The following is a 12537-nucleotide window of genomic DNA, read 5'->3' on the forward strand; positions in this document are numbered from 1 at the left end:
AATTGAATATACCAACGTGACCTACACAACCTCAGGATCACAACCATATTTTTAGAAAAAATTTCCTCCGCCGCACGCGCCCCCACGCGCCGGCCAAGGCACTGCCACATGCGCCGGCCACGCGCAGGCACGTGCCTGGCACGCTGACGGCGTCAACTGACGGCGTTAGGAATATTCCGTCAGTTTTGACAGATTCCGTTAACGGCGTCAGGAATATTCCGTCAGACTTGACGGAATATTCCGTCACCTTCTCCGGCGACGTCGTCGGCGCCGGAAACTGGAAAAATTTTCTAACTTCGTTTTCTCTCTCATTTCTCAACCATTTTCCACGATTCTTGAACCAAAATGAAGCCCTAAACTAGTAGAACAACAATAGACCACTTTTAAAGCCTAAAATTCACGAGATCATACCTGTCTCAAAACTCAAAAACCGGCCAACTTCGAATAACACGATTCCGACGTCCAATTTCGTCCAACGAGCTACTCCGATGCTCCTTGGGACCTCACTAAGACATCTATGAGCTTCAAAATCCAAAAAACGAGCTAGATTAATCTTGCATGAATAGTACTCAAATCGGAGCTTCTCGAATCGACGTGAAAACGGTAATAACCTTACCTGAAAATGGTACGACCGTGTTCCTCTTAGCCTCACGAGTTTAAAGGTGTAGTTGGTTCCCTCGATCTGCTAAGGTTTGCTGGTTCTTGGTGTGTGTCCGTACGTTCTTAGAAGGAAGAGGAAGGAAAGAGGACTCGGGAGAGAGAGAGAGACAGGAAAAGTCAGAGGGAGAGGGGGAATGACAGTGTGTGTGTGTGTGGCCCAACACTTGCCAACACCACACAAACCACCAAACAATAATACGAAAACAAGCTAGGGGTAAAAGGGTCATTTCACATGTACGTTTTAATAATCTCGGGACGGGATGTCACATCATTGTACTAGCAATTTTTATATTGAGTGATGCTAGGGATATTAAATTTGTAAACAAAATTTTGTAAATTAAATGACATGTAAGTTGATGTTTAGATTATTACTTAAATATTGATAAACGTGATCATTTTTTATTGGCGACACGTCATTCAGTTTGCAAATTTAATCTCCTTAGCATTACCCCTTTATATTTAGGAAAAAAAATTACTCTTACAAGGAATGCACAATGAGATTTTAAAGTGCTAACAAAATCAATTTTCTATATATATAACATTATTACATAATATTAGATGAATTCCGGATCCTCTTTGTGAGAATCTTGGGAATCCGTGAATCGTGTACGTTTATCGTACATCGTGCACTTAGAAATCATTTTAAATTTTTTTATTTAAAATTAAACACAAATAAGATTTTATAAAAATTGATCGTATGATGTACGATAAACAGATACGATTCATAAATCTTCAAAAATCTTATAAAGAGAATCTAAAGAGAATCATGTTGAATATTAGATGACAAAAATTTTGAGGCTGTTCAAATTTGAGGCCTATTGCAAAAAAGCTTACATCATATTAAAATACCAACGTACGTCATACAAAAAGACAAACTTGAATTCAGTTCTCCTATAAAAGAGAATGGCAATGCAGATAACAGCTTCAGTTTCTGCCACTCACCTTGTAAACTGAGAGCCTCGTCGTAGTTATTTACGGAATCTTATTACTCTTCGTCAGGGTCACTGAGTACATATATATTTGAGTTATTAATTATGGCTGGTAACGTCGAGGGAGTATCTTCAGATGTGGAGAACCCCGTAGTAGGGCAAACACACAGGTTCCCCTCTCTCTCTCTCTCTCTCTCTCTCTCTCTTTTTGGTTATTTTTTTAGAAAACTAGATTTTAATCCTTAAATAAAATGAAGTTTAGAAAAATATCTTATACAAGATTAAAAATTAATTTTAGTCTCTAGACTTTATTTAATGTCAGCATATTAAATGTCTCTCTTTTTTATTTATAATTTTATGGTGTTTATAAATTAAATTTTATGAAAATATTATAAATTTTAATTATCATTATGCAAATATCTTATACAAGAAAATATTTTCATAAAGATTTTTCAGTACACATGTTTTTGCATTTTTTTTTTTATGTGCCACTAATTCATTACAATATATTTAGGTATCAACATTTTGGTATACTAGGTTAGTATAATATATTTAGGTACGGATATTTCAGTACACAAGTTTATTATAATATATTTAGGTACCGACATTTCGGTACATTTGTTTAGTATCATATATTTAGGTATGGAATTTTTTGGTACACTTATGTTTTTGCATATTTTCTTATGTGCCACTAATTCACTACAATATATTTAGGTACGAACATTTTGGTACACTAATTTAGTAAAATATATTATGATACAGACGTTTATGTACACTAATTAGAGAAAGTAAAATAAATATAATGAATTAAAATGTGTATAATAATAAATAATTTTAATTTTAATGTAATGACATTAAATAAGATATCTATTAAATATTAAAACAAAAATATAATATAAATTTGAATTAAGTACACATTAGAGGACTAAAATCAATATCCAATCTAACACCAGGTTTTTATTAAATTTTAATCTTCTTCAATAATTAAAGTTCAAAAACCCCTCTCTTTTTTTTGGTCAAACAACTAACTTTCATTAAAGATAAAACACACTAATACAAACTGAGGTTAGTCCGAAGACAGTTCATAACACAGTAAAAGTGCAGCCTATTACAAAAGTAAAGGAAACAAGCCCCAAAAGTGAGCCCAAGATAAAGCCTTTGAAAACCTTAGATCTAGAAATGAGAAACAACCACTTCCACCAAAACAGCCACACCGCCACTAGTAAGAAGTGTAACATCTCACATCGACCAACAGAGAAGGGGTGATGTGCCTTTATATGTACATGCCCACCTCCATATAGCACGAGGCCTTTTGGGGACTCACTGGCTTCAGATTCCATCGGAACTCCAAAGTTAAGCGAGTTCGGGTGAGAGCATTCCTAAGATGGGTGACCCACTGCGAAGTTCTTGTGTGAGTTCCCAGAAACAAAACTGTGAGGATGTGGTCCAAAGTGGACAATATCTTGTTACGGCATAGCCAGTCTGGGATGTGACATAATGGTATCAGAGCTACTAACATCGGGCCCCTAAGGGGGGTGGATTGCAACATCACACATTAACTAACGGAGAGGGGGTGATGTGCCTTATATGTACATGCCTACCTTCATATAGCACAAGGCTTTTTAGGGACTCACTAGCTTCGGATTCCATCAGAACTTCGAAGTTAAGCGAGTTCGGGCGAAAGCATTCCTAGGATGGGTGACCCATTGGGAAGTTCACTGAGAAGTTCTCGTATGAGTTCCCAGAAACAAAACTGTGAGGGCATGGCCCAAAGTAAACAATATCATGCTACAGCGGAGCCAGTTTGGGATGTGACAAGAAGAACCAACAAACTGAAAGGATGAACGAAAAATGAGGATGGGCAAGCCATCTACACAAAAAGCGCTCTTATAATATTACTAAATAGTGCGAAATGTAGTTTAACAGTCATGTGTGTGAGCCGAATGTATTTTATTCTTTAAAAGATGTAACAGACGTTTTTGGTTCCTACTCAATATTTTATTGATGTCAATCATATATTCTAATCAACTTTTAAGAAAATGGACATTATACTATTGGCTTAAAAAATGGCACGCCTTAAATTGGCATTTGAGTCCAAATATCAAGTCATAATCGAAGAGCAATTTACGCTGCATGACTTAACACGAGTTCCTATTACTATTACTATCATGTATTAATAATTTTAAGACTGATCTATAAATGATATATTGGAATAGAAGACTGATATGTGACATTATTTTATTTTATTTTTTCACAAAATTTTTGACACACATTTTTGTTCAATCCATTTTGTAATGTATTTCAACGATTGGAACCATCTATCTTTTAGGTATTCTCTCAAATATCATATCTACAAAAAATTATCCAAATCTAAAACATATAACCCGTTAGATTAAGGGTTTAGGTATTTTTGAAGAACCGTATTCGTAAAAAAATTTCAATACAAATGCATGTCTTATCGGTTTTAGATTTGACTAATTTTTTGTAAGAATGATTTATAAACGATGTTCTAAAAGAAAAACGTGTATTAAAAGTTGTGTAAAAAAGTAGTGCTACAAATCCATCTCCATTGAAATGTAAATGGCCCTTAAAATTTACGTCGTATTAAAAGACCTACGTAATATGAAAAAACTTACGTCATATAAAAAGACCTACGTGATAAACGTGGATTTAGTTTGTCTTCAAAGCGAATGGCAATGCAGCTAGCAGCTTCAGTTTCTGCAACTCAACCCAACTCAAAAGCTAGCTCTCTGCATTCTATTCTCTCTCCATCTTGTAAACTGAAAACCTCGTCAGTATAGTAACTTCATATGCGGAGAACCCCCCAGCGGAGAAATGGCAGGTTGGTACTCACTCTCTCTCTCTCTGTCAAGTATTTCGAATTTTGAACTTAATACACTCTTATCTGTCACTCTCAAAGTATAGCAGCGCACCATGTTGCGCAATAAGGCGTGCAATCTGGCGTTGCGAAGGAGAATCTGTGATAAGGCGTTGGTAATTCGTAGAGAGTCCCAAAATGCGTACCAAATATACGTTATTTGGAAAGCAACGCCTGTTTCTTTATTTTTTTTAATTTAAAAACTTCCAAAACGAGGTAGATAGCGACGCCAAAAGTATAGCAGTGCAGCATGTTGCACAATAAAGTGATCAATCTGGGTAGTAGGGAATCTTTGATAAGCGTTGGGGATTCGCGGAGAGTTCCAAAGTATTATGTTTATTCTTATTTATTTGTAAAGCCCAAGTCCATCAAGCATCAACCTTTGCTAGCCTCACCAGTTTTGAGAGTTTGCATGTTATGATAAGATGATGCCCATAACCATCATATCTTACTAGGATGTTCCAAAAGGTCGTGCCAAAACACGAAAGTGCTTGAATCACGTGGCCTTCGGCCAGCCACATGGTGCACTCCATTTGGGGCAGTGAGCCATGATCTCCAATAAGATATGCTTAGTGCTATATTAATTGGAGGTCATGCGAAGATATTCTATTTAATTTTTCTTAATTGCAGTTTCAACATGATTAATGACCTGGTTTTTCAATTTCTTGGTAGTCAAGTAGAACTTCATGTCTTGGATCCATTTCAATTGGCGTCTCATAAGTGTGAAAATTAGTGTCATATGAATAAGAGATCCATTGGCATCATATTTAGAACATTTGAGTTCTAATACATGGTTTGGTTTAACGGATTAATCATGGAGGGCATATGGTCTCAAAATGAGTGGTGCTTTCTAGGAAACTCAAAAGGTTTCTATGGCACGCTCGAAACTTCTAGTTCGAGGCTTAAACATACCTGCATTCTCAATAGAAATACAAATATATGATATATGCAACTCAATTGAAAAACACATAAATTGTTGTGCGGAAGCGTCAAATATGAAACCAATAAGCTAATATAGTAAAATATGAAAAGACAAATAATCCAAATGACACAAGGATTTATACTTGTTCGGCGTAAGCCTACGTCCAGTTCAAAGACGGCGAGGAAATTCCACTAATAGTCAAAATGAAGATTACAAATTAGGTTCAACTCTCAAATTCCAAATCCTACATACACCCAATAGTTCTCATTCATACAAAGAACAAATGAAGAAGAAGGAAACACATATACCAAATTCCTTCTCTTCCAAAAGTCACAAAACGTAGCACCAATATCTTTAATTGAGTGATTACAAACGGAGGAGAATACAAACAAAGGGGGAGAGCGGCAACTCTTCTTCAAATGGAGCTGTGAACAGACAGCTCCATTTCTCACAACTGCTGCCACTCACATCTCTGGTGCACGTTCCTTCACAATATAAAGCAAGCCCTTTGTGCCTTTCTCTTCTGTTTTCAACAAACATCACCATTAGTCATCATGATGTCCCCTCGATGTTTTTACTTTTCTTTTATTTGTTTATTTTGTTGACCGAAAGTAGCCAATGATTTGGCCACTTAATCCAACAGGAACAACATTGCACAATATAACCGACGGTTAAATCAAATTCAATTAAAGCGAATAGCTTCTAAACCCATGTGTGTGTGGCAGAGTCTCGGAGACTCTTAATTAGGGCTGGAAAAATAAAATCAAAAATCATAAACCGAACTGAAAAATTCTCAAAAACCAAACCGAAAAAATCCAGGGATTGGATAATCTCACAATCCCTGGACTCCATCATCTTAAAAACGATGTTCGCTGACATTGGACATGAGATTTTGGCCATCCACGACCACCTGAAGTTGTCGATGGCGATAACAGAAAAATTCGTGTTCATGTAATTACAAAATTGTTCATAATTATTATTTCAGTTCAGTTTTGATTAGAGGGATATAATGATAAATTTCTGATTTAGAGATTAGGGTGAATGCATATATATATATATATATATATATATATATGAATGAAGTTGTTTGTTGCGTGTTTCCCAGAACGACTGGAGAAGGTCCGATACCAATTGGCAGCAGGGGCCTTACCATGATACAGAAGATTTTTAGTCTGGAGCCGGGACCTTATCTTATGATATGGAACAAACTATTCGTGATATCATGCATATTTGCTGTCTATATGGATCCTTTCTTCTTTTACTTCCTGATCATCGATCAGCATAAAAAGTGCCTTCAAATGGACAAAAATTTGACTATTGTTGTTTTTCTTGTGCGATCACTCAACGATTTCATTTTCCTGGTGCATTTGATATGTGAAATTTGTTACAATGTTACCGTGAAAAATGAACCCTCCACGACGGTGGGACAAACTGGGGGAAATTCAGTTACGAAATCGAAAATTAGAAAGTTTATAGCTCAGAAGATGCCATGGTTAACTGTCTTCACTGTGATAGACTTTTTGGCTCTTATTCCCCTCCCACAAGTAAGAGAAATCAACTAAACTGCAGAAATTTTCTTTTTTGTGGCTACCTGAAAATGATGGACTTCTATGTTCTAACCCCTTCTTAACTTTTGAGTTTCTGCAGCTGCTAATGGTAGTTATGTTTTACAACAAGAAGGGCTCAGGACTTGTGGAACACTTATCCTTTCTGAATTTTTTTCTTCTCTGTCAATATGTTCCGAGGATTTATCTAGTTTACCTATCGGCCAAGGTATTCAAAATGACTCATGGGATATGGGCTAAGGGTCTATACAACTTGATTCTCTATATTCTTGTTAGTCACGTAAGTTTCATCTCAATTGTCATTCTATTTTAATACTTTGGTAATTACTAATGTTCGATTATGGATTCAATTTTTTTTTTTAAATGTTAAACTTATTATCTGGGGTTTTGTGTTTGCATGTTATGATTTAGATACTTGAAGCTTTTTGGTACTTATTTTCTATTGAACGAGAGTTAACATGTTGGCACATGGCTTGTGTAAAGTGGAGTAACAATCACAGGGAATGTGTGAGTACTTTCCACTGCGATGACAAGAGGACTACCGCAGATATAATAATTCTAGATAAGCATTGCCCGTTGAAGCCAGATGGTCTGTTTAACTTTGGAATATTTCTTGATTTCCTAAAGAATCAAAACACAGAGCAAATAAATTTCAGAAAGAAGCTCTTTTACTGTTTCTGGTGGGGCTTGCGAAATCTAAGGTTGCATTATATCCATTGACAATCAACAATTTTGATAAAGGATAAATTAAGTTCTAATCCATTATTTTTCATTCTCATTAATTGAAACCTTATTTATTTATTTTATTTTTGATAAAGGTCCTTGACTAATCTCCATGTCATTATTTGAATATTAAAATTATTTACAATTCGTCATATGTCAATTTAAAAAATGAAAAACTTATTAACCATTTCCAAATACATCTTTTTAGTATTTTTTTCATATATTTCTATTTATAATTTGTACTCTTTTTTTTAATTATTTGTGTCAATATTCTTTTTAGTTTTTATTTCTACCTATAATTATATATATATTTTTTATTTTTTAAATACATCAATAGTATTTCTTAAAATATATTAATACTTAAGTGGGCACATTATTCTTTTGCTAGAACTATGGGAAGATTAATATTACTTTATTATTGATTTTTAAGTAATTATAACATTTTGTAAAAACGTTATTTAAATTTCATAATTTGTGGGATATTGAATGCATAAATGCAGGAGTTAAATGCATTAAATGATGTCAGTGAGCTTGATCAAATTATTTAAGGGTAATGCTAAGGAGACTAAATTTATAAACTAAATTTTGGAAATTAAAGAACATAGAAGTTGATGATTGGTTTATTACTTAAGTATTAATAAATATGTTCATTACTATTTGTAACACATCAATTAGTTTACAAATTTAATCTCCCTACCATTACCCATTATTTAAATAAATAAGATTTCATTATAACAATTAAGTTGAATATAGACCGGTACCAAAATGATCCTTTTATAAAATATGCAACGATTGGTGTTATCATACTCAACAATATTGTCTAATATGATATCATGTACCTAAATATTTTGCAGTACTTTTGGGACTAATCTGACAACAAGTACATATGTGTGGGAAAACTTGTTTGTGGTTTTCATTTCTGTCGTTGCCTTGCTACTGTTTACATATCTCATCGGAAACGTGCAGGTTGGTATATTTAATCTCTCTGTACATTAACTTTCAACATTTTTTTCTCGTGACCAACTCTAATGGTAGGCTAAAAGCTGAATTACCTTCCAAAATTCCCCCCCCCCAAACCCACTCCAACCCAAGGGGAAATTTTGGGCTAAATGCTAAACCAATGCCAAATTCCCCCAAAAATTTAGCCCAGAAATTGGAGTGGACTCCACCCAATATTTATCGGAATTTAAATTTTTTTAGATTAAAATGTTCATAAAATTAATTTACAATAGTCTACATATTTATTTTAAAAAAAAAAAATTAATTTAACAAAAAAAATAGTATAAGTTTATTCTTTAATAATCCCGGGCTAAAATTTTAGGCTAGAACGATTTGAGCAGAAAAGCTGTTTCTGGGTTAAAAGCTAAATTTTCTGGACTAAAATATTTGGCCTTTAGCCCAACCATTGGAGATGATCTTAGGACCGCATGCGGAGATCATTCTTCGTTAAGTAACCATTTGATTTGTGCCGAGACAGACTTTTATGCAGTTGGAAGCTACAAAACAAGAGGAGAGGAGACGAAAATATGCAAAAGATGACGTAAACCGTTGGATGTCCAGAAATGAAGTCCCTGATGTTATAAAGGGACAAATCTTGAGTACCATAGAGCAAGAATTTGAACAACTGAGTGATGCTGATCTCCATAATTCTCTGTTCTATATTCTTCCCAAGAATATCAGAACAAATCTGATGCTTTGTCTTTGCATGAAAACACTTAAGAAAGTATGTTCCTCAACCTCCATCTCTCACCATTCATTTATGTTATACATTGTTTTGAAACAAAATGATGTTAACATTCAACATTTGAATTACAATAAAGATAAGATTGCACCATATAATCTTAAAGTCTATAGTCCAAAGTTGTATAATGATGTTAAGTTAGTTAACAACACGGAGTAACTTTGTTATTACTATAGCTAGGTAATTGCATGCATCCGTTTATTAATTGCAACCATTTTCACTGCAATGTTGTTCTGATAATATATGTTGTGCGCGCTCGCATGTGTTTAGGTAAAAAAGCTTCAAAACATGGCTGACGAAGTGTTGAAGTCGATGTGCGACTGTCTGAAGCCAGTGACGTACAATAAGAACGACTTCGTTTTTCGAATGGGAGATCCAGTCGACTGCATGCTGTTCATTATTGAAGGGACAGTGTGGACGTGCGCGTTGAGTGATAGTCAAGCTGGGCAAGGAATCTCATCATTGGCCACCAAGCGCCTCGTGAAAGGTGACTTTTACGGGGAAGAGCTTCTCGATTGCGCATCAGACAGTTTCACCGAACTTCCAGCCTCCGGCAAACATGTCAAATGTCAGACAAAAGTAGAAGCATTTCTGCTCATGGCCAACGACTTGGACGCTGTAGTTTCCGAACACCGGCTAAAGTGGGAGGAAAACGAGATGCGTTCTCAAGAGGTGGAGATCATGGCAGCTTAACAAACGTGCATTGATGTCATAATAATATACAATAGCGTTTTAGAAATGCTATTCAGCCCACGCTATAATAGCTAAAGCCTTTTCCACTATAACGTTTCAGAAATGCTATTAATAGAAATCATAGTATTTTGAAGTGCTATGAATTTTCTTTAATAGTGCTTATAAAATTCTGTGTGTGTACTGTAGATGATATCATAGCATTTGGAAATGCTATAATAAAAATAGCAAAACTCCTTGTTCTTTTCATATTTGTGTTTATTACATGCTACTTCACAATTGATACAGCTGTTACAATTTATAATATGAAGCTAATTAAAAGCTCCCATAAGCTAATTGAGACAAAGAAAAAACAATGCACAACCAGGCCACAGGGCAAATCAAGCAGCATCACAAGCCACAACGGGAAGACAAATGAGACATTCATAAGCTTTTGATACGGAAAATAGTTCATTATACAAAAACATATGAAATCAAACATGAAATATAAAACAGGACTTCAAAGTAATCAACTTAGATTTAAGTTGACTTACCCGAAGTGAAGCTCTTATATCTTCTTGAAATATATGAGAGGAACTACCTGCTATTTTCTGTAACATGCATATATAAAATTTAAAAGCTACAACCACTATTAAGGGAAGCTTCAAATGATAAACCACTTACTCCTGAGATTCTTTAGCGTGTCCAAACACGAGCATATATGTTATATTTTATTATACAAGTGGAATGACATTTTGAAAAATTTTTAGCGTACCATCACGTAATCCGAACACATTGAAAAGCTCTCCGCGTATTACGTAGTCCGAACACATTGAAAATCTCTCCGCGTATTGATGTGGAAATGCTTACCTACACACTATTGTGGCACAACCAACTTTCCACATACCCGCTACAGTGGTTTCCAAATACCCGCTACAGTGGGAGAAAAAAGAGAAGTAGGGTTGTCAAGAGGTGAAGGACATGGTAGCTTCTAGCCTTCTACCATACCAACAGCATACCGTCGTGCTCTCAAGCCTTTTCCATAGCGTTTTTGAAACGCTATAAAATGCTTTTGTATTATAACATTTCAAAAACGCTATTATAGATAGAAATCATATTGTCTTTTAAGTACTATTAATTTTCTTTTATAATGCTTAAATAAACTCAAAATTTCAAAGTCTTTTTTCTTTTGGTCAGGAAGAGAATCAACACATATATGATATTAACTTAAAACTACATTCACTTTTACTTTATCTAATATGAACTTAAAAATATGTTAGAAGTAAAATCAGCACATTCAGGAACGGCATCAAATACATGCGACAACAACAACAAACTTATACTTACGGTGTATCTTAGAAACACAAAGAGGCCACGAAGATTTTTAAAATTTCTAAAAACCAAGAGAACAACCAACAAGGAAATGCACAACAAACACAGATCCTCCTCGGCTAACCAACCATCGGTTCACTCTAAAACATTATCCAATACCATGAGAGATTTTTTTAGTGTGACCGGTACACAGGATGATGCACCACGTATTACTATACAAATGATAAGATATGTGTGTTAAACAGTTAATAACTTTAAAATAAAAAATAAAAAATTCTTACACTTCTAAAAAAACACGTGATGTATCACTCGTGTTTCAGTCTCAATTAAAAATTTCTCCAATATCACAGAGTATATCGACAACAAACCTAATGTACCTCTAAATATACGCGATCAATAATTACAGTCCAGCAAAACTTATTGTTGCCTAAATCAAACATATTTCATCAAATTCATCATAGATTAAACAAAGGTACGAAATTTAAGCGAAATAGCCATAAACCTGGACATCATCGAAGCTCCAGCGGTTGAAGAGCTTCACGTCATAGTGCGACTGCGTTGGTTCCAGTACAGGAGTAGCAACATAAGCAGCGGCCGTGGTTTCTGTATAACCGCAATTCAAACTAAAAAAATTAGAAAAGCTCAATACTCTAAACCCTAGTTGATTAAAAAACCTTCACCCAGAAAATGAGATTACAGAAATTTGATCACTATTTGGCAGTGCCTGCATCAAATGTTCCAAATTTTGAACAATATAATTAATTACGGGGCTTAACCCATATATTTATACAAATCAAGTTATAGAAAAATAAGAAATACCCAAAAATAGGACAATTTCTTAATCATGGAACAAAAATATGACATTTCAACTATGCACACGCCATGCACAAAAATCAAACAGAAATATGATTTTCCTACACTTTGAAATGACTTAATTGCCCTTGTATATATATAAATGGGTTATTTGCTCCCATTTTTTTTTTATCTCTCTACTCTCTCTTTTTCCCTCCCCATCTCTCTTCTCTCACTTTCTCTCTCACGCACTCTCTCTCCCCTTATCGCTGTGCACACACAATGCACTGTCATACTAACCAACACCGTCCAAATCGAAGCCACTA

General features: G+C 34.8%; 1 protein-coding gene across 1 annotated transcript; it reads left to right on the plus strand.

Annotated features, from left to right (window-relative positions):
* Positions 1 to 1694: 1694 nt before the first annotated feature.
* On the plus strand, positions 1695 to 11133 carry LOC137721053 (cyclic nucleotide-gated ion channel 1-like). The gene is made up of 8 exons (XM_068460175.1): positions 1695 to 1759; positions 6495 to 6933; positions 7037 to 7234; positions 7366 to 7655; positions 8532 to 8643; positions 9155 to 9400; positions 9689 to 10105; positions 11083 to 11133. Exons 1-8 carry the CDS (start codon positions 1695 to 1697, stop codon positions 11131 to 11133), a joined length of 1818 nt encoding a protein of 605 aa, XP_068316276.1.
* The last annotated feature ends 1404 nt before the right edge of the window (positions 11134 to 12537 follow it).

This window comes from Pyrus communis, chromosome 16 (assembly GCF_963583255.1).
Source record: "Pyrus communis chromosome 16, drPyrComm1.1, whole genome shotgun sequence".
NCBI lineage: Eukaryota > Viridiplantae > Streptophyta > Magnoliopsida > Rosales > Rosaceae > Pyrus > Pyrus communis.

What these genes read in the sequence shown, in the direction of transcription:
- LOC137721053 (XM_068460175.1), top strand. Translation starts at nt 1,695, where the DNA reads ATGGCTGGTAACGTCGAGGGAGTATCTTCAGATGTGGAGAACCCCGTA. An exon ending in GCATGAAAACACTTAAGAAA is followed by an intron (nt 9,401 to 9,688) that starts GTATGTTCCTCA and finishes GCATGTGTTTAG; the next exon opens with GTAAAAAAGCTTCAAAACAT. An exon ending in AAGAGGTGGAGATCATGGCA is followed by an intron (nt 10,106 to 11,082) that starts GCTTAACAAACG and finishes GGTAGCTTCTAG; the next exon opens with CCTTCTACCATACCAACAGC.